General features: G+C 40.1%; 1 protein-coding gene across 3 annotated transcripts in view; it reads left to right on the forward strand.

Annotated features, from left to right (window-relative positions):
• Positions 1–18,826, forward strand: part of deptor (DEP domain containing MTOR-interacting protein) — a 48,183-nt gene extending 29,357 nt beyond the window's left edge. For all 3 annotated transcript variants that reach the window (XM_008292086.1, XM_008292088.1, XM_008292089.1), the window contains exons 6-10: positions 1,347–1,529; positions 4,361–4,498; positions 7,780–7,850; positions 8,179–8,283; positions 16,384–18,826. In XM_008292086.1, coding sequence (XP_008290308.1) covers positions 1,347–1,529; positions 4,361–4,498; positions 7,780–7,850; positions 8,179–8,283; positions 16,384–16,506 — 620 coding nt within the window. In that variant the 3' untranslated portion in view covers positions 16,507–18,826. The remainder of the gene's footprint in view (positions 1–1,346; positions 1,530–4,360; positions 4,499–7,779; positions 7,851–8,178; positions 8,284–16,383) is intronic.
• The last annotated feature ends 3,846 nt before the right edge of the window (positions 18,827–22,672 follow it).

Genomic DNA, 22,672 nt, shown 5'->3' on the forward strand with positions numbered 1-22,672 from the left:
GGTTCAGAGGTGAACCTCTGCACATTTTGCTTACATAATCTTGCCCTATATTTTATTTTGTTTTTATTTTAATAATTTATTAACAGCATGTCAAAATGTCATATAGTGCTTGAAACAGTAAATCTCTGAGACATTCAGTAAGACAGGAGTCCAAATCATAACATCTGACAGGAACCAGTTTCTACATCTGTGCAAAGGGTCTCGTGAAACATTTATTCGATTAAATAAGCTGAAGTTTGACTGAATCTCTAAATGTTTATGTCGCTGTGGAGGACGAGAGCTTTAAGACAATACCGACAGAATTAATGTTTTATGAAAGGTTGGCAATAGCATGTCTGGTTTTATGTGATTTAACCACAACTACAGCTGGAAATTATATATTTTTTTATTGTATTTCTTCTGTATGACTTCAGGATTCAGAGCTTTACCTGGTTTCTGAAGACTCTGTTGAAGGAGGTTGTCTGTAAATCTGAGATGAGCTGCTGCTGTTATCAGGGTCAAATGTGGGCCAAGAGACAGAAATGAGCCTCACACTAGATTAATTGTTTTATTTTTCAGATAAGTTTGTCCAGTTAAATTAGATTATGTACAGTACAGCTCAGTCTCTGATAATGGAAATAACTCATTTTGAACTTAAGGAGGATGCAGTTTTAGGGACCTGGCTTTCTAAGCACACTTGTCATGTTTGTAGCTGGTTGGTTTGAGGGAAAAAATGTGGTAAATAACAATCTTCACATAAAAGGAGAGTTAACAAAAACTCAAAATGTTGAATAGATAAAGCTCCGATCTAAAAGATGACTCAACTCTCAGCTGCAGGAATGAGTCTCATGAATCTGGAAGTTTAAACGTTTTATCTTCGTGTCTTTTTAATATTGAAATGTGCAGCTACAACAACAGCAGAGCCTGAATGCTGGCAGTGAGCTGACAGGTTCCTGTGATTTAGTTTTTAACCTTGACACGTTTATTACTTTAAATATACTCGTCTTATCAGCGTGACTCTGATATGTGAGGCCGATGCTCTCTGTGGCCGGTTTGTGTTTGTTCACCTCGAGGGGCAGCGAGTTTAGTGCTAAACTAAATCCACCAAAGTAATTGTGACTTGAGCGTGACGCTGACTCACACATGCAGAATAAAAACACATTTCACAGACCTGAGAAGTAATGAAGTTCATGTTCGTGATTTAATGATGAGAAAACGACATCCCTGCAAACAGTTTCGAAGGTTTAGAGAATTTACTTTTCAGATAAGACATCAATAAATGTTCATCAGCATATTGTGAAATTCTACATCTTTCTTTCTCTGTAAACTTATCTGCTGTCCGCATGTCCGCTGTTCTTCCTTATCAGTCACCAACAAGCATCACTTTGTCGACGGGCCGCTCCTCTTCCAGTTCAGGATGAACTTCCGGCGACGGCGGCGGCTGATCGAACTCCTTCACGAGCGTGGACGCAGCATCCCCGAGAGCCACGACAGTCCCTTCTGTCTCCGCAAACAGAACTCGGACGGAGGAAACACCAGCTTCCTCTCAGGTAGACGGCGAACCGAACACACGTGTGCAGACGGATTTATACGATGTTTTATGTTCTCCAATAAAACCTGAAGTCGCCCGTCCTTCAGTTTACATCTGACAGAAAACTTTACAGCTGGAACGAAGGACCAATTTGTTTATTAACATCAATCTTCTTTTTAGGCATTTTTCAAGCAAGAGTAATAAAAAAAACTCCTCCCATAAGAGGATCTGACATATGAAGAAGGCGCCACAGTGTCTGAGCTTCATTTCCTGATGCTCCACAGAGAACCTTTATTGCGACTGTACGTTCACGTGTTCATTAAAGCAGCAGCAGCAGCGTGATTATAAAGTTTAAATATTGCCCCTGGTGATTGGATTCATTGGCATATTTACCCCCCTTTGCCTTATCTGTTGTTGACACAGAGACCCGAGTGGTGTCCTTGGTGGTGTCTGCCGTAGAAAGATAAGATTTCTGCTCGTGTTGCCAGGCAGAAGAAGGCAGACAAAACCACTGACTTCTCTACTTTGAGCACAACTCTGAGGAATAAGTTGTAAAGTTTTCAGCTTTTTCGGGTTTAGTTCAAACTTTGTCACTGATTGCTTGAGTAGGCTGGTCTGTAATACTGGATATGTCCATTTTTTTTCACTCCTTTTTCCAATGTTATTAATCCAACTCTGTGTTTCCAGGAAAGTGTTTACAGTCTGTGAGCGTAAAGTGGTTGGATCCTGTTTGTAATAACATGCATCTCGTGGGAGTTTCACAGTTGGACAGATATGAATGCACCCAGGATGTACCGAGATGTGATCGCTTAAACCAGCACCGTCTATATTAAAGGACCATCTAGCCAACTGACGTCCTCCACACAGGAGGAAGTGTGGACTTGTTTACACGACAACAGCACCAGAATACATTTAGTCTTTGCAAACAGAACTGATATATTTATTTATTCCCAAACAGAGCGCTGAAGTGAAGTCTTTCGTTTGCGATTACCGTGACAGCGCGTTTCAATGCTAAACAAAGACTTATGTACTTAGAGCTCAGATCACCCAAGATCTATAATATTAAACATTATTATTATATACAGTTGAAACCAGACACACAACCTTTTTTTTTCTTACTGTCCAACATTAAATCAGACTAAACTTTTCCTGTTTTAGCTCAGTTAGGATTACCGAAAATATTTCTATTTGCTAAAAGCATTTTTTTTTTTTAAATTGCTTTCTTCAGAGTCAGAAGTTTACATGCACTTCCTCAGTATTCGATAGCGTCGCCTTTAAACTGTATGACTTGGGTCAAACGTTTTTCCTTCCTCAAGCTTCTCGCAAAAGTTGGAATTCCTCCTGACAGAGCTGGTGTTCAGTCACGTTTAATGTCAGATAGTGAGAAAAAATAGAGGTTGTGTGTCTTTTTATACAGTGTATGTAAACTTCTGGTTTCAACTGTATATATAATGTTTAGCCTCACAATCCCTGCTTCATTACTATTAATGATTACTAATAATTATTGTCACTGCACAGCCTTGAAAACCACATTGCGTTTCACTGCCCTTGCTGTTATGAGCATGCGACAAATACAAACTCTTAAATCTTGAATCCTAATCCTGCATTTGTGATTAACTTGTGACCATAGACTGTATTAAGATGGACGTAGCTACCGTGACGTCACCCGTCGGTTTCTGCACTGAGAACATGAAGCCAAGGTTTTGCTACTTCCTGGTTGACATCTTGGATTTTTGGAGCCAGTGACGCAAAAATCGTCTGAGGGGGGCGGAGCCATAGGAGCAGCGATTGGTCAGATGGATTGAGAGGCGGGCCCTTTCTGCCCCGCCCACATTTACCGCCTTCTGCTCGCTTCGTCTGTATGGTCGCTGCCGACTGTCAATCAAACCAGCCACGCCCCTTGCCCCACAAAATGTTGACGATTTTTAAAAATTCAGTATTGATTTATTTTCAGATTGGCCACCTGATCTCTGGATCTGACCATGAAAACTAATAAGAACAAAATCCTGAGCTGGAGGAATGCGGTATTTCATGATCTGTGATCACTTCTTTTCCAATTCAAGTCTATGGGAGCCAGGGCTTTTTGGAGCCAGCAGCAAGCGGACGTAGGTTTTTGACACTTCCGGGTTGGCTGCATTTTTCGGGACCGGTTGCTACGTCCATCTTTTATACAGTCTATGCTTGTGACTAACTTGACACCTAAACCTATCCGAACAGCAGGTGAGAAGTGAAAATCATCAAACAAAAATGAAACTTTTACTCGGATTTATTGGCTCTCACACGTCACAGTCCTGCCTTTTGGTGAGAGAATTCTGTGGAAATGGAAATGAGAATGCAGTTTAGTTGTGTTAAAAAAAAAAAGATTTTTGGGAACCAATGTGGCCTCAGATGCTCCACTGTAATCTAAAAGAAAGACCGTAGCGTAGAATCTAGTTCTCTGCCTTTAGCCGACTTTTGCTGGAGCTGAACCTGGTTTGGAGTTGTTTTTTTGTTTTTACTCTTCACAAAAGTGCCATAAAACTTACCAAACAAAAGCACAAGAAAGAGACAAACTTAAATATTTATCTTGAGGTGGAAAAGCACAACATTTTAAATTTCGTTCTTGTTAAAGAAATTACAGAGGTGGCTACACAAGGAGCTGTTATTAGACTGAGCTCTTCGTGTGAATATTATTTAAATAAAAGGCCTGCTGTGGTGCTGCTCTGTACCTGGAGGTAGGGAGGTTCAATTAGCTGTAAAAATTAATTCTAGTCTATAAACTTGCTTTTTTTTTTCTCCCTCTAGCTCTTTCTTTGTTCCTCCGTCTGTTTCTCAGTCTAACGTCTCAGTCTGTGTCTCCCTCTGACTCAGTGAGCCCCACGAAGGAGATCAAGGTGGCGGTGGGAGTTCGTCGCAGCAGCATGAGCAGCAGCTGTGGCAGCAGCGGTTATTACAGCAGCAGCCCGACGCTCAGCAGCAGCCCGCCGGTCCTCTGCAACCCCAAATCTGGTGAGATGACACGGACACAGAGCGGGCTTTGTGGAGGACAGCTCCTCATTTAACGCTAGAGGTGTCAAAAGTTATTTTTTTAGTGTCTGCTTTTCTAAAGCTGTCATTTTATATGAAATCTGAAACTGGAAACAGCAAGCAATGCATGCAGATCAGCTCCAGTCATCAGCAAATGGGAATAAATGTCCACGGTGAGGAATTGGAATTTAATTTTGGTGGACTTAAAGTGAAGAAATGCTGAAGAGAAAACTGAATGAGTTCATGTTTATTACAGAAGATGAGACATATGTGCTGCTTGTACCAAGTGATAAAATAAGGAGAAACTTTATTAATCCCAAAGGAAATTCTTGTGCCAGAGATTTCTCTACAAAAGGTAGAAAATCAATAAAATGTAAGTACGATACAATACAGAAATAAAATAATATGGCTACAATAGAACAATTAAGGAAATATTGCACCTGAAAATAAATTTAAAAAATAAATATATTGCACAATATATTGAAATTGTTGTTTATAAGAGTGAAATTTTGCACATGTAATCAAAATGTTGAACATGAAAGGGAAATATTGCCGCACAGGAAACGGACAACTACTGAGAACACGAGTGTGGCAAGTGATGTTGATCTCCTTGTTGACGACGTTTACCTGCCGGTGCACATAGGAACCTGCTTTAACTCCTGAGTGCAGATTTGAATGAAGGACTGACACATTTAAGAGGAGTGTGTGGGTGTTTCAGGTTTCCTTTGATGTGTCAAATCCAAACACAGTCCTTGACCGGAGTCTCTTTGTACCAGCAGAGCCTCTTCAACACGAGCACACACACACACACACACACGAGACACACAATGGACAGGAAAAGGAAGGCACACACACACACACACACACACACACAAACACACACATCAGGGTTTTTCCCCACTGCTTCATATTAACTCTGGTAATCGAGCGTTTCACATGACGGGAGGCTATATGGTCTAAAAATATAAACCATGCACAGCAGATGATCCAAGTGAAAGTGTCGTTTCGTGCATTTATAAAGTCCAAAAACAGTGTTTTTGGCAACGAGGCAGAAACGACAGATAACGAAGCGTTAAAGAGAAGTCGTCCTGTCAGAGCCGAGCGATTTGTAAAAATGTCCAGATGAAAAAGATAAAAGGTTTATCACTTCCTCATCCTTATCAGATTAGAGTTAAATGCTGCACCACAAGTAGTTTGTCAGCACACACACAGTTTACACGACACACAGACTTTATGATAGAGTCCGACTGACGCTGGATGTTTTGAGCCGACGCTGATTTTAGGGAAGAAAAAAAAATGCAGATAAGGATTTATCAGCTAATGTTCTTTCTATATAGTGTTGGGTGACACTGAAAAACCAAAATGATTGGGTCTTTTTTTTTAAATTAAATTTCCCGCACTATATTTCACAAACTACACCTGTTGACTCCACACCACCATCTGCTCAACTACATGTACTGCAGACAGAGCTGAGAGTTTTATACGTAACTGTCGGACAAACTGTGTAACGACACCATTTCTAAATAGAATAGAATGCCTTTATTGTCACTATACACATGTACAATGAGATTAAGAGCAGCTCCTTCAGTGCAATATAGAATAAAGAACAAAATAAAGAGCAAAAAAATAAAAAATAGAAGAGATTTAAATATAAAATAAGATAAGTTACATATACAGTATAAGTTATATGAATTAGCCCAAACATATTCTTCGGCGTAGGTTGCCGGTTCGCGTCCCAGTGAGGGCACCGGGGTCTTTCTGCGTGGAGTCTCCATGTTCTCCCCGTGCAGCGTGGGTTCTCTCTGGGTTCTCCGGCTTCCTCCCACAGTCCAGAAACATGTTGAAGTTAATTGGTGATTGTAAATTGTCTGTAGGTGTGAATGTGAGTGTGCTTGGTTGTCTGTCTCTAAGTGTAGCCCTGTGATAGACTGGTTACCTGTCCAGGTGAACCTGCCTTCACCCTGAGTCAGCTGGGATAGACTCCAGCCCCCCATGACCCTAATGAGGATTAAGGTGTAGAGATAATGGATGGATGTTCTTCAGCGTTATTTTTTGTTTAAATATTTGGTTGTAATGTCTGTTTGGTTCTACTTTATAAGGAATGTTCTGTCAAGTTTGAAAGTTGATTGAAGCATTTAATTTAATGTTCTGTTTCTCATATTTTCTGGATTTATGGATGTTTTCTGTCTAGATTGCATATTTTAGTATAAAACAGCTGCTGAAGTATAAACTCTGTTTACGTTGCACTATGCAAACTTATTGTACCATGTTTCTAAATCATCCCACATGCTTGGTTCTGCTTTACTCACCTCAGTTACAGCTTATTGTTTGTGAAACTGCACAATGCATGAACATATTTCCTGCCACTATATACACAAAATACAAAACATATACTGTAAGTAATGGGACAATGATTGCCGTAAAGAAGTACAATTTTCTCAAACATCTGTGCTAAAATTCTCACTGCTTTTTATTATTACATCACAAATATCTGCAAATCCTAATTGGGAGTAATGATGTCTCAGAAAGATAATCAGTAATGGTTCATTTACCAAAGCGCCTCACTCTAAAGGTTTGATGATGAACCGAACATGGACACATGGGATGGAAATGATCATCAAAAAGGCAGATTGAATGACAATAAAAAAATTATTTGGCAAAAAAAAAAAATCTAAATTGCAATAAAATATGTTGTTATATAATCGCTCCCACTCTAGAAAACGGCATAATTTCCTCTGGAGTCTAGAAGATGTTTAAACATTCTCAGCACACGTTTTCATGCAACAAGTTTAAAGTAATGTTGTGTACACTATATGTGTGTTGACGTATTCAAGCATCCTTGGTAAGCGTCACCCTCTGTTGTCTAGCTTGTCAATTTTTCACTTATCTGCATGAAAGGAGTGTTTCTGAAAGAATTTTTGAGGCACAGAAGTCCAGTTGTTCCCTGTGTAGAGTCGTGTTCAAGTGAGTAATGTTAGGGGGAAGTTGGAGGAGGGGAAGGAAAGCTATACTGTTTCAGGAAGCAGCGAGCCTCCAGGCACCGTTAGCAATTACTACACACACAAATACACTTCTTTTTGATCAAATATAGAGATAAAAAAAAACTATAAAAACCCAAAATGCTATTCTTTTTGTTTCAGTGTATTTGTTTATGCCTGATTGCATATGTTTTGTATATTCATGCACACACGTACCGCACTGTGGGTTTGTCTCTCTGTCACTGCAGCAAAAGTCATTTTCTGCTGTTGTGTGTTTCTCAACAGTTCTGAAACGACAAGTGAGTCCGGAGGAGCTGCAGACGCCAGGAGGACCTTTTATAAAGAAGACATTCACCGTAGGACACGCAAACACACTGAACTCAGCTCTAACAGACAACTCGAGCGTAGATACAATCACACATCTGTCTCTTCAACACACACATCTGGATGCATGAGGAACGTCCCCTGAGTCATGTGCATATGCATGTGGCACAGACACACACATGCTCACATGCCACATCAGTTTGCACATGACAGAAATAAAAATCAGAATGTGCATGCAGTCATTTACAGACCCGGTTGAACAACATTTAGTGCTTTGGAAACAGTTCACAGTGAAGAACATGTGATTAAAAAGCAGTGAGGTAACATGCTGACTTTTCATCTGCTGCTGTCGTTTCTCAGATCGTAGGTGATGCTGTGGGCTGGGGCTTCGTGGTGCGAGGCAGCAAACCCTGTCACATCCAGGCCGTGGACCCTGGTGGACCTGCAGCTGCTGCTGGCATGAAGGTAAGACTGTGAGACATGTACGGAGTCCTGTTAATCCCAGTGGGCCTCCTCCATCTAACCGTCCCCAGAGCAAAGAGATGAACCAAAGAAAGGAGAGTAGATGTCAGCGCTTGTAGCGAACATGCTCTGATGTAGTGTGAAGGTTAAAAGCAGGGAGGCATGGAGGTCTGGACAGAGAAGTTACATAAGCAGACATCATTAACGTGTAGTTGTTTGTATAATACTCTGTGTTTTTTCCTGCATAGAGGATTGCTGGTGCTCCCCTAAGAAGTTTAGGCAACAACAAAAACAAGAAATGACTGTTTACAAAAGAAATAGATTTTTTTTTACCCAGTTTTGATACTTGGGGCCTCATTTACTCAAGAATAATAGACATTTTTGTATCAATTCGTCAGAAATAACAGGAAATGTCACAGATTTCTGTCAAATAAGGCAACACAGACTCATTGTCTTCAGTGTATGTGGACCAGTCATGCGTATTCATGCATAGTCAGCCCCCAAAGGACTATTCTGAACCAGGGAAAACCCTGGAACCACTTACTAGCCAGCTTGGAGTCATGTTGGAGGACATGTTTCTATACATCTGCAGTAGATCAGCGTTTGTGTATGCAGATGTATGGGAAGTTGGTGATTTGTGTCGTGTAGAGGCAGCCCAGCCCACTACAGTCCAGAACCGCCAAAGAGCCTCGCATGCACCTTCTGATGTAGAGATCTTGTTCCTTGGTTGAATACGTGGATCTAGAGCAAAACACAGCATCCATCAACAAAGCATTTGGTTGAGATGTGTGTGTATAGAGCACTATAAAGCACATTCAATTAAAGCAAATTAACTAAATGAGGAGGCAGAGTTGCAGAGTTTAGCCTGGAATGATCTCCTGATCTCAGTTTGTCATTTTCATTGCAGTGCAGAAACTGTTATGTGTCATAAATATGTCTGCTACATGCATGCTTGTTCAACCTGCAGCAGTCAGCTCCATCACAGAAACATCTGGTTCTAAGCAATGGAAAATTTTAACAACAAAAATAGTGACTGCATGTGATCTGTTGAATGCAGCACTGTTGGAGAAATGTGCATGTAATTGTATGACTGTGTAGCTGTTGACCTGCAGCGATATGTAACGAGCAGAGAAGGGAGGCCTTGTTATTTTACTCTGAGAGACTGAGACTCAGTCATTTTTATGTCGAGAGATTTTTTTCCTTTAATTTCATGTTCTGCGAGTGAAGTGTTAGACAAGACTGACAGGGAGGAACTGGAAAATATCAGGAATAAGAGTTTAGGGAGGCTTCCTATAGCTTCAGTCAGGAGACGCAGAAGTGTTGTCAAAGTTTAAAAAAATCCCGGAGGAGGAACACGGGGTGATGGTGGCTCTGCAGCCACAGCTGGCATGAAGGTATGTCAACAGAGTGGCAGCGAGGAATCCTGGGAATGCAGAACATAGCGACTTTAACCACAACATGAAGAGACGAGGAGGGAGAGGAGAGACTGGATGAAAAAAAAAGCAGCAGGAGACAGAAAAATGTGAATAACTCGGAGAGGAGAGGGAAAAAAATAATTTGAACTCTTGGTTGGAAATCGTATTATGAAAATGTCAGCTTCTGAAGAATGAATGAAAACTCGTTACTTCTGTGGGGACGGCCACAAATGATACAGCGATGGAGGAATATTTCCTCAGGCGCTGAGAAAACTGGCTCAGTATTTTATTTCTGAAATGTCAGTCTCACTGCTTTTTAGTTTATTTTTCTCCAAAATTAAAGTTACAGGGATTTTATGCGACTGCAGCGATCAAAATGAGCATGTAATGTTTACATTAAAGCAGAAAATTGCTGCTGTTTTTATCACAGTGGCAGCAAAATAGAGTTACGTAAACGAAGAAAATGTGATGTTAGAGAGAATACAAATGAGCCGAAGAGTGTCGAAGATGAGGAAAGAGGTCGACATAAAGGAGCTCAAGTATAAGTGGTGAAAGAGGAAATGGCCTGTGGAAATAATATCACTTCTGCTTTGGTTACTGTTTATTACCATGGGAACACGTATCATGGTCAAAGTCACGCTCATAAAGTGTGTTGGACGCATTGTGGACTGATGGACTGACAGATTGAGATTTAGGTTAATTTTCTGACTTTGGATGAAGATGTAGCTTGATCTGTTATGTGCTAAAGCCCCTCATACTATAAAAACCAAGCCCAAAGCAGAATATTAGGTCAGATATATGTGATTTTCTTTGTAGATTAAATTCCTAGTGTGCAGTAGTGTGTGTGCAACGGCTTCACCACTTTATTTGTGAGGAGCTAATCGCATTTCCTAGAAGGTTGCTCTCGTTCCGCCTCACCTGAGTGGTTTTATTGACGCGTAATGAGACACAATAGAGGAGAGGGAGTGCAGCGCTGGAAGGTGTCGGCGCTACAGTCCAGGTAAAAGGCCGAAGGAGGAACGAACGCCCCTGAACTCAGATTGTGGGCAGTAAAAAGCGCCACTAGTAGGACCTCTCTTTCTCTATCTTTTTCCATCACACGCTTCAGCATTGTCCTAATGGATCCGAGCACTTGTGTAACCGTCCAGTGCTTCACTCTTAGAGCCACTTCTGATGGACTTTTAACGCAGCAGGTCGAGCAGCGCGTCTGTTTGTCTCACTGTGTGTCCATTTGTGCCGCCTGTGTGTGTGTGTGTGTGTGTGTGTGTGTGTGTACTGAACATGTGTTGTGTTGTAGTATTTGTACCGCTTGAATAAAAAGGTTTGTTTAGCTCAATTTAAAGCATGTTTAACTCTACAATTTTAGAACTCCAGACGAACTCTTTACTCGACCTTTTGGTGCCAAATAATACATTTTAGACATGGCCTTTTTTTTTTTGCCAGTTCCCACAATTGAATATTCCTTCTTTATTGAATTTCCCTTCTGGGATAAATAAAGTATTTTTCATTCATAAACATTGATAATTTGTTAAAACAATATGTGTATAATTGTAAACTGGAATAAAGTTGCAGATAAATATTGCTTAAATTAAGTTACTGTTATTTGTTTTGCAATTTTTAACAGCTGTTGAGCCAAACTTTCTTCTTCAAATCCACGAAAAGCATCCTTTTGCTGTTTTTTTCCCATATAAATGATCTGAGACTTAAAGTCAGTGAAAGCTAGCTCTTCTTTGGCGATATTATCGGCAGTGTTAAATGTTCTCATCATTTCTGACTCCTCACTGCTTTGGTTTTCTGCTGCCTGGCACTGAAACTATTCATGTCCCGATCAAGTTTTCTTTCTCCCTGATCTCACCCGAGTCATTAGTTTGTTCAGTATCTGATACCACTGTCCTAGATCATACACACCTCATGTATTGTAGAGTGGCTGCAGTACCTGGTTGCTCCACCAGGTGAAGCTTCTTAATGTTTCTTACTGTAGCAACAAGAGGACATCGGTACTTCTTTTTTTGGCGAGTCGAGAGCCTCATAGGAAAGAAGCTAGTGAAGAGGCACCATGACAAGTTCTACTGTGAGGTTTAATGATTTCAAGTGCACAGATGTTGTTTCTGTATTAAATCAACCTGTGATCAGTTTGGACATCACTCCTGTATCCCAGCAGCATGTAAGGACCACTTTTGTGGCCTGTATCAAGTGTCAGTGGCTTTGTCAGAAACACTGGTGAAAACTAATAAACACTGAGTTGAATTCATATTGTGATTGATTGGTTAACGTTGCAAGTAAATTACACAAATCACACACGAGTGACAGTGAATGTAGACAAAGGTTCGGATTTCAGGTTCTTGCCGACGCCAGTCAGCGAACTTGATCATGAACGGAAACTTTGCAGAAAAGAGGTCGGAATGTGTAAGAAATGTTCACATTTTGATGCTCGGACGGCAAAGCGCTTTGGTCACACTCTGCAATAAACACAGTGCATCATGTTGGCTGTTCTATCACGTCTCAGTGTTTCCCACAAGTTGAGAATTAATTTGTGGTGGATGGTGTTGGGAAAAAGGTGTAATCCAAGTTGCTCTCTGAAGCTAAACACGTGCAGACTATCGGTAGACGCTACAGTTTAGCTAAACATGTTCCTAAAACACGTCAATAGATGCCAGCAGGACGACTGAGCGCACAGAAGCCTCTAGTCTCCAATCGGTTAATGCAGCGAGCAGCTCAGACAGACGTATGACCGAAAAGTAGTTTGAAAAGAGTGAAATAAGATGTTCCAATGACAGATTTAGCAAAGTTGAAACTTAACAATTTCAGCTACCTGAGACAAACAGACAGACCTGTTAAACGTCAGGGAACCGATGAAGATGTTTAGTCGCGCTCGACAGATTTTTGGTTGCATTCTGGCCTTGATGATTCAGGAATTGTAGCAGGTTGTGATCTCCAAAAAACCCTAAAAGTTATCTAATGCGCTGTATATGAAGCATGTATTACTGAGTGACCTAATTTTGCTAAACAAGCACACACTCATAGCCAATCGAGGAAAAAAAAAATGCTGATGTGATCCTATATTAAATACTTTCTCTTGAATTCATTGTTTGACATTTTGGCTCTTGTTCATGGAGTTTTGTCGCTGCCGTGACGTTGCCAGGCAACCAGTGCACTCCAGGAAGTCACTGCTCCCGACCAGAAAATACATTTGCATTTCATTTTATGTAAAAAAAATCAAATAAAATAAACAAAGAAGATAAGTGTTAATCAGTGAGCAGACACTGTGCAGGCTGACTTTCCCCACATGTCTCACTGGTTGATGGTTAATTTTACGTTCAGGTTAAAGGTGATCATTGATGTCGGACGATCAGTTGCATTTTTAGTCCTTACTGCATGTCAAAGGTTTGCTATAGACTGCAGTAGGAAGTGAGTTGTTTTGAAGAATTTTTACCTTTTATTTTTGACAGTAGCGGTGGAAAGAAGGACGAGAAATGCAGGAGAGTCCAAAAGAGATAGTCTCTGGCAAGGATTGGAACCAGGGATCTGCTGCTCAGGAAATACGTGCCCACACAGTAACCGTTTGGCCATCGGGATGCCACGAACGAGCATATTTTACCGTTAATGGGAGTAGTAATTTGCATTTTGTGGCCACTCTGATCTGGACTGACTGTGCTCTTATATAAAACAGAACTTTCCTGCAGAACAAGCAGAGTCTTCGTTTTCCCATCAATCCATGGTTCAGTTGTTTTTCTTACTTTTGATGAAGAGTAGAATCGCAGCATTTCGATTTTTGTCCACACTTTGAAGGATGCAATCATCGTATTTGCAGAAACTTTTGTCGATGAGTCAAGTTAGAGCACAGTAGTCATAATTTTTTTGTTAAAATGTGTGTTGAGAGTTCACACAACATTCAACACTCATAACACAGATTTCACGTTAGGAAATCCTGGCAGATTTTTAACTTTTTTGCTCCGCCTTCATACTTCTTTGTACATTCTCAGCTAGGAAGCACAAAATAAATCCTCTCTAATCAACATATACTCATGTACTCTCTCTATCTAGTCTATATGTCCTGCACATTATTGATTCTCTGGCTTTTTCATCCCTCAGTGGACATTAATCCAAACACGGCTTCAGGTTGTCCATCGCCTGAGTGGATCGTGTAAAGAACCTCTTCATGTACGGGCGAATGTCTCAGCACGGCCTCTTTACATGTGCTGTTTATTCTCCCTGTACCTCGTCTCTTTGCGCCTGTTTCTGTTTCTTTTTCTCCGTCGGACCGATTTTAACCCCATCAGTGCAAGGAGCCATTGAGTCGAGCTGGGCCTCAGCCAAGACCAACAACCCCACGGCCTGAAAGAGGAGAAGGCACAGAAAGAGGGGGTGGAGGGGAGAGTTAAAGAGCTTGAAAGGAAAAGATGAACGGCGAGAGAAGGAAGTGAAGAAGAAAAAGACTGTATGTGCAGAAGCATGTGAAGGAGAGTAGTTTGACTGAAGCGGAGGATGTTTGAGAAATTCCTCCGCAGCACAGGATTAACAGTTTTCCCCTCCTTCCCTCTATCACTCTTAATCTCTCTTTCCCCTTATTTCCTCTGCCTATTTTGAGCTTCCCTTTGCTGAAACATTGAGTAGCACCGGAAAGACATTTAGCAGCAATTACTGTGAAAATAATCCAAAATAGCAGCTTCGCTTTTCTCACATCTAAGGCTTGAAAAGCTGCAAGATGACTCTGTATGTCGACTCCTGAGTGTAGTTTCCCTGAAACATCTGCAAAAGCTTTTCCTCCATCATCGCTCACCTGTCTACGTCTGCACTTTGTTGATTTATAGGCTGCATAAATATCAGGAGGTGCTTTTGTTCTTTGTTGGTTTTTTTGTCCTGCAGAGCTTTTGGAAAACTTTCTTGCGAGCCAGTGAATCAGGCTGTGCAAAGCTCGCAAAAAAAACCGCAGCAGCATCGTGTTGCAAGAGCAGCAGCTTGAGGGCAGTTTGGACAAGAAGCCTTGTTTTTATCTGCAACAGTTGGAGCAGCGATTAAGTGGAGATAAGGAAGGCAGCGTTGAGGCGTGGCGGGGGAGGGACCGGGACGTGGATGTCAGCTTGTACCTGGTCGGGTCAAACAGCCTTTCATGTCATTTGGCTCTATCACTGTTTATTGCTATGGCCGTGCAGGTTCGTTTTTTTTTAAAAGGAGGACTCCAAATAAAGGCTTAAAAGATTGTGGAAGATTAGTGCTGCCTGTAAATGAGTCCGTTTTGCAGACTGACCAACGGTGTGGTTTGTTTGACTACCTTTGACGCCAAGTTTAGATATATCAGACGGTTTTAACTGACTTTGTGAATAATCCATGAAGTTATTGGAGCTTTAGACATTTATTAACAGCTTCTAATCTAGATTATGTTGATTTTTTTTTAGATATATGGCAATAATTAAGCCAGCAATTAGGCGCAAAATTGTAAATAGATGAGTTGCAATCTGACTTTAGATGCAAACGCTGATGAATTAATAGTGATGACTGAAGAATTCAAGCATAAATAAAGTCAGAGGGTATTTTATTGCATTTATATTTGCACCTTTTTAGCTGTTCCAAATAAATGAAGGGATATTTTACTGCTGTTTTAGCGTTACTAGCTGCCAACGAGTTTTAAGGTGGAACGCTTTCTCACACGTTGCTCAGTATACAAGTCGTAAATCAATCAACACACTTTACATGTTGTTAGGACAACTTTGACCTTTCATTTCTATCGACCCTGTTGTTTGGGAGTAATGACTGAATTCTATAGTGCTTATAAAAATATAGATATAAATTTCAGCTGGATTAGATGTTGTATTTTTGGACAGAAAGTATTAGCAACACGTCATTGCATAGTTGCACTGAACTCAAAATCACTTTCAAAAACATCATTCAGGCAACAAGTCAGGATAATCAGATAATGATGATGGATTGTAGTGGGTCTGATTAGTCCAACAATCATTTATTTATGTATAAATGTTCAGAAAATAATCTGAGAAATCTTCCACTGCCCAGGTTCATTTGTTAAGATAATTAGCTTTAGCATTAGATTCCTCAAAAAGCAGAGAAGCTTCAACCAGAGAATGTTTCTGGGTGCAACGATTATTCACTGATCAAAGCTGCCGTTGCTTTATTTTGGTAAATCACTTTCCTGTTGCATCTCTAGACTTTGAACTGAAGTTTTAAATGAGAGAGGAGATGTGGGGTAGTGTACGAACTTCATAGCTCATGAAATGATTATTCTCACTTATCGTTGAGGAAGCCCGTCCAACTTCTTGATTCAGGTCGACAGTAAGTAGAGTTTTGTTTGGTGTGTGATAAAGTGTTGCCCACTGTAATTAATAATAGCAGCAGGAAAGGACAGAACGTCTCAAGGACAGGCGATAAAAATGACTCAGCAGTGGAGTTTTAAGGGAGTACTGCAACAATAACTACCAACCTGCTGAAGGCTTGAATGGCGACTCTGAAGGACCAAGCTGGTTTTTGCAGCTGCAAGCGGGAGTTAACATTTAAAGTATTGCTCTGAACCCGGCCAGAAATGGACTTTTCTGAGCCATGTGCTGAATTTGAAAGTGTGTTCCTTCATCTCCCTCTTCTTCGAGGATCTGCTCCCACCTCTCATAAACTGTGTGGTTCCTATGAAAGTGAGAGTAGCTAAAACCCACATCTCCTCTTTCTGTCCGTCTGTCTCCAGGTGTGCCAGTTCGTGGTGTCGGTGAACGGACTGAACGTCCTCTGTCAGGACTACCGGACCGTCAGCAGCCTGATCCTGAACGGCCCGAGGACAATCGTCATGGAAGTGATGGAGGAGGTATAAGTTTGATAAGAGCTGCTGGAGGAGACAGAAGCTCCTAAAACAGTAGTGCAGTAATAAGGACTTCAAAGGTTTGGTGTTCCACCTCAAAACCACATCAGCAGAGAAACACGGACGATTTGAACTCTCTGGTCCGGCATTGTTTGGAGGAGGCGGATGACTAAGACACTGAGCGTTAGAGAAGGAGTCGATTCAAACCTTCTGAGAAAACATGCAGGTTGTTCTAGATTTTTTTTTTTCTTTGAATTTTAAGGCACAAAAGAGGGAAAGTGCACGAGCCGGCACTTCCACAGATGGTGATCCGACTGTTTCAGACTAAACTGATGAGAACGACATCACGAGGGGAGAAGAAAACCTGCACTCGTGTTTGAACTGAATCATGAACGGACGTCAGAGGATGTGGAGTTTTATCACTAGAACAAGAGAAACTGTACAATTATAAGGACGAGTGTTTCATGGACACATCCGGCGACGTCTCCTCCAGTCGGTGCGACACTGCCCTCTGCCGGGAAGAACAGGACGACACAGGGAGGCTTTCTTTACTTCATAGGTTCTTTGGTTTCCAGGTGTTTCAGTGTTTGTTTACCCTGGTCGAGGAGAGATTCTAGCCCTTATCTGTGAAAACTCTAAATAAGAACTAAATTGAAGCTGAGGTAGATTTAAGCGTAGCTGCTAGGAGTATGTTAGCAATGAAAATGCAGTGATAAAGTGAATTATTAGGCACAATGTATATAAGAAGAACTTCTAGAGCCCTGCTGTGGAAAAACTCTGTTTAATGGGTGACGTCTCATTCGAAGATCTTGTGAGCAAATTAAATCTATAAAGTCTTTTTTTTTTTTAAGAGAAAACCTGATATACAAACTTTCTCAGTGACACAGGATGTCGGTGTTTGTAAGAGTTTGTTTTAAAAAAAGGTCTTTTATGCTCTCACTAGGATTTTTTTCTCAGAAAGGCGACGTTTCTTACTTGCAAAAACACAAAAATACAACATAAGATGTGTAATGCTATAAAAGTCCTACGCTATAATTGGAGATGTGTTTTACCAAACAGCCTTATTGAAGAAAACATTTTATTTAGGTAGCTAAAAGCAGATTTTATTGACCTTTTGCTTTTGATTTCTTTTGTATTCTTCAGTGTGAGAAGATTATTAAAGAGCAGAATGACTATATGAGCACTTGAGCAGTTAAATAATTGTTCGTAATTGACAAAAGCACTTGAGTTTTCTGGGAATTAAAACAGATCTGAACATGTAGGTGTACATACATATACTGTATATATATAAAACTTGTGAATTACAATCCGACTTCCCTAATTAGAGACGAATGAAGAAGAAGAAGCTCCTGCTTGCCCCCCAGCCTCCCTATTTTTAATGATCTGTGTGAGATAATGTGTTAGAGAATCGCATGTGGAGTTATTACACATTCAGTATAATCACAGAAAGGGGAAAATTGTGCAGTAAAGTCTGAACTCTGTGGGAGCGACGACTTTCCAGACAGATAAAATCAGCTCGAGGCGATTGAAAATGTCCAAATGTCTTTTCTTTTTGTCTTTTTCTTTTGTTCTTTTTTAAAATTTTTTTTTATTCTTTATTGGCAGCATATAACAGCTGCAGTGTCCAAATATTAAATCATTTAATTCAAGAGATCAGTTCTTTCAAAATCACAAGAAAAACACATTTGCTCCCAGACCTCTGGTGGTGTCCAGAGATGGTTTTTAGTTTTATTTGACCAAGTCTTTATGGTCTCAGGGTCCATCTTATTGTAACGTAGGTGGAAAAAAAAGAAAATCGTTTAAAATGAAGCTAATTTATAAGGAGAAACACCACCTACTTCATCCTTTTTTCACATTTTTAGCCTTTCTAGCGCTGTGAGAACCTCAAACTAAATTTTCTGGATACAACTAGAGGTAAATGAGAGATAATTTTAATTTAAAATTGCTTTGCTATTTCATTAAAAATGACCCTTTAAAGAAAACCGCTGCTTAGATTAACTCAAAGTTAACCAGATAAGAGCAGTTTTAAGTGTAGACAGATAACTGTATGTTTATAGACTGTCATCATGTGCTTAGACATACTAGCATGAACAGATCATATTTGAAACTATATTTTATTGGAAAAGAAGAGCATGGATAAGTGATTCTCATGTTACTCATACAGTATGTGTTTGTAATCCTGAGTAACACTTGTTTGCTTGTTTGTTTTAGCTAAAACTTCACTGCCTGATTTACTGGATATACAGCAAGTTTAGTCCTAAAGTGAAATTATTTCTGTAAATTAAACACAGACGGAGTAAACTGAGCTTTTCTACTCCAAATGAAAATACAATATATCCGCCAAGTCTTTATTGCCAAACTGTTAGAATTTAGTTGTCACAGTAAACTGCCTCCCGATGTGTCCCGAGTGACTTTATTAGTGGACATTTTGTAGTTTTTCCTCAATATGTGTCGGTTTTGTGAGCAGACAAACGCATGAGTGCTGTAAATATGTGCTTATGTAGCTTTATCTTCTAATCCAAAGCACTTGTTCAGTCTATTGATTCGTAGAACTGAGTTATCTGACAAATCATTTCAGATGTAAAGTAGATTCGTGGCTTTCTGCGCATTAGCCGAGGGGTGTACTAGGAAGCAGGTTCAACAAAGCCGGGCTTTCTTCGTGTTAGCTTGATCGAAAAAACATTCACGCATTTTCTGCCTTAATAAGCAGTCGAGCAACACAAACTTTGAGCGCATGCGTCTATCGTGCAGCTACAAGCGTTATTGTGTTATCAAAGCACTGAGCCACTTTATGATTAGTTACCTTGAGAACTTTTTAATAAATATTTGCAGCAGTGATTCGCAGGAGAATCAAATTGGATTAAATTTGAGGTAAATTACCCTTTTCAAAAAGCTGCATTTTTTTTTTTTGCATCACCAACTGGATGCATCCCAGTTCCCATGGCAACATAACAACTAACGATTTGAAACTTCAGAAAATAATCGTCCGTAGCCCATTAGCGCTGCAGCGTCAGTTACCATGGTGATATAGCAGGTTAAAGGGAGCCCGCTTTATAACATTTGAATCTCGACTTTACGCTCAACATGTCTCGTTAGCTCGTTAATCTCGCTTCACAGTACACCCCTCCGGTAGAAAGGAGAACAAAACTTCCTCAAATGTAGAAATCAACTTTGCAGAACTGCTCTAGAATATTTTAGATCTTCTAATATTCTCTGGTCGACTCGACTAAACATTTGTTCGTTTTCAAGGTTCTGATCTCAAGAGTCCGCTCATGTTACATGGATGGTGCCATAAAATACACTGTTCATACCGTGTTGTGTGTGAAAGGTACAGATTTTTAAAAATGCTTCAATACTTCTTCAGATTTTTTGTTAAATTTTTCCATGCAGCCATTCAGCATATTTCTACAGTGAAACACACCAAAAACACACGAATAGAGAAGTCGTTTGGCTTTAAGATGGATTTTATTTCATTTAAAAACTCATCTGTTTCCAGTTTTCAGCTCAGTGTTTGTTCTTGTTTGGAAAATGAACAGGTGGAAGGCTTCTGATTCTGATGATGGAGATGTTGTAAGATTGTCTAAAGGCAGTTTGTAAATGGGGGAAAAATGTAAGGATGGTTTTGGGAAATAGAAATATGCAGTGCTTGTGTTGAAGGGGTTCCTTGTGTTGGATTGGCTGAAAAAAAAAAACGGGTTCACTGACTGTTAAAGTGAAATTGTTTTGCCTTAACACCTTGTTTTGCTGCTAATCACAGTTGGTGGTCACCCGATCGCTCGTTCTGTTCTCACCTCATGCTGATCGCGCCTCAGTTTCTATCGACAATCAGTGTTTTTCCCACCTTCAAACGGCACAACAGCGGTTTGAAAAGCAACGATCTGACAGAATGTATTCCACCGCCGGCTTCTTACGCGTTGTGCAGTCGTCGGTTTTATACTCGGACTTCAATGACTCAAATGTGACTTAAAGGGAGCCGTCGGCTTCGTGTTCACCTCACGAACGTTTTCAGCAGGTACAGCCGTTTATTTTTCTCCGCTGTCTGAGATTGAATGTTGGGTTTCAAGACAATATAAGCTCGAACTACCGGTCTGTTTCTGACGAAAGCAGCTAAAGCCCATTACGGTGTTCTAATGTATTAAAAAGTTGATTAAGTGTTTAATAAACAAACTGATTCGACTCTGTGCCTCTGGTGTCGTCTTCAGAACCGTCAGACCGCCTCACATTCTGACAAAACACTAAGACAAAAATCTGACTCCTTGACATTTTACCATATAAATACTATGGTGTGAGACATGTGCTTTTCTTTTGTAAGTTAATAATTATATTAAAAAAAACACACAAAATGTTAAAAACTCAGTTACAGTTACATAGAAAGCTAGCCTTAGGGAACCTACACTTTCCACCTTTTCCCTGTTTTATGTAAATTTGCTTTCACCCTCTGAACTTTTTTTTTTTTCCTGCTTCTGACACATTTTTATTCACCGGAGGCACATTTTTCACTGCAATATAAAGTCTTGCACCATCATGTTAACAGCACAACCATGACTAGAGGTAGAGGGAACTCAAAACATGTCTTCTTAGCAGTATGATGCAATTATAATGCCATGAATCCTAAAAATGAAAAACAAAACAAAGGAACGAGTTGACATTCTTGATCATTTACAAAATTGGCAAATTTACAAAATTACAAAAAAATGAAGAAAATCTGGAATCAACATTTTTCCAAAAATAGTGCCTCTGCTTGCTTTTGACATTTTATTTCCTTCATTTCAACAACAGCGACACATTTTGCATTTTCTGCACATCGACTCAAGACAGATGCTTCACCGTGCTGAATGTATTTTCCAACAACTTGCTCCTCTGGGTGCTGTTTGTGAGCCATCGCATTATTGCTCAAGTATATTTACTTTTCCTTTCGGTCGCTCTTTTCTCTGCTCTGTGTGAACACAGCCTGCAGTTCAGTCGAGTCGTCTCTGAATTCTTTGCACGTGACTTCACAGCTGAATCATTCGTGGTTGCACTGAGGGCCACAGAATGTTCAGGTTTTTACAGGATCTGGTGCAAACGGTTTATTTTTGGCAAATTTTTAAATGGGGCATGTCGAATAAAGTGATTTTAATGGAATATAATAATTATTATTACATCCAGGATTTTAAGCTGAAGTGTGGTTAATATTCCAGATAAAACTGAGCATCACACATATTTTTTACAGTTTCTGGCCCTTATTATTGGTGTAAGCTTGCCTGTTTTTTTTGCATTTCAAGTTTGGAGTTCAGCGTCATCTCATTCACTGACTTTTTTGCAGCACACAAGTAAGGAAAAAGTCAGATCTGATCACATTGGAGAGAAAAACAGTTGCACCAGAATAGACAGATCAGCAACAAGCTAACAACCCCAGTTAGCAGAGTGTTGCGCTGTGACTGTGGTGGAAGTCACGTGGTTTTTAAATGTATGTCATGAAAGCACTCTTCATTAAAATGATAATGTGAACTGGGTGATATAACTCCACAGTACCGATGTAATTTCCCACATATGTATGTGCTGAAAATGAAAACGCTGTAATCCAATTTGCATTTTCACACGGTTACATGATCGTTCCATGACCACGTGGAAATGAAAATGGAAAAGCTGTTTGACATTTAATTCCCAAGTCGTATCCCACTGAGTGATTGGTGTGACTGTAATTTTTAGAGTGCAGCCTGTCCTTGTTACATCATGTCTTTATTCACTTGGCAGAGGGAAATTAAAGGTCAACTTTAAACTCAGAGACAGGTAAAAAAAAAAAAAAAAGTTCTCCTTCATATTGTACTTTATTCCTGCTGTCTCAGATTTGCCAGAAGCACAACGTGCACCAGCTTTTTCCTGAAACACATCACACATAATCTGTGAAGTCGGTGGTTCCAGTCAGGGTCAGACCTGCAGAAATATTCTCTATCTGACATTTGAAGAGATGAGAAACGAAAAACACTCTCTTTCTTTTACAAGAACATTTACCAGAGTTTTATTTGTATTTCCGTACTTTAGATTTTTATTTCTTGAGGCCTTCACATGTAACAACTTTTAGATTCTGTGTTATTGTAACTCTGACCTGCTCACAGCTGCAGCCCAAAATAAGACGTGTTGTTGTGTCACAAGCAGATGTTACCTTTTGGAAAACTGCTGTTCTCCATCCATCCAT

Source organism: Stegastes partitus, unplaced genomic scaffold (genome assembly GCF_000690725.1).
Source record: "Stegastes partitus isolate 25-593 unplaced genomic scaffold, Stegastes_partitus-1.0.2 Scaffold784, whole genome shotgun sequence".
NCBI lineage: Eukaryota > Metazoa > Chordata > Actinopteri > Pomacentridae > Stegastes > Stegastes partitus.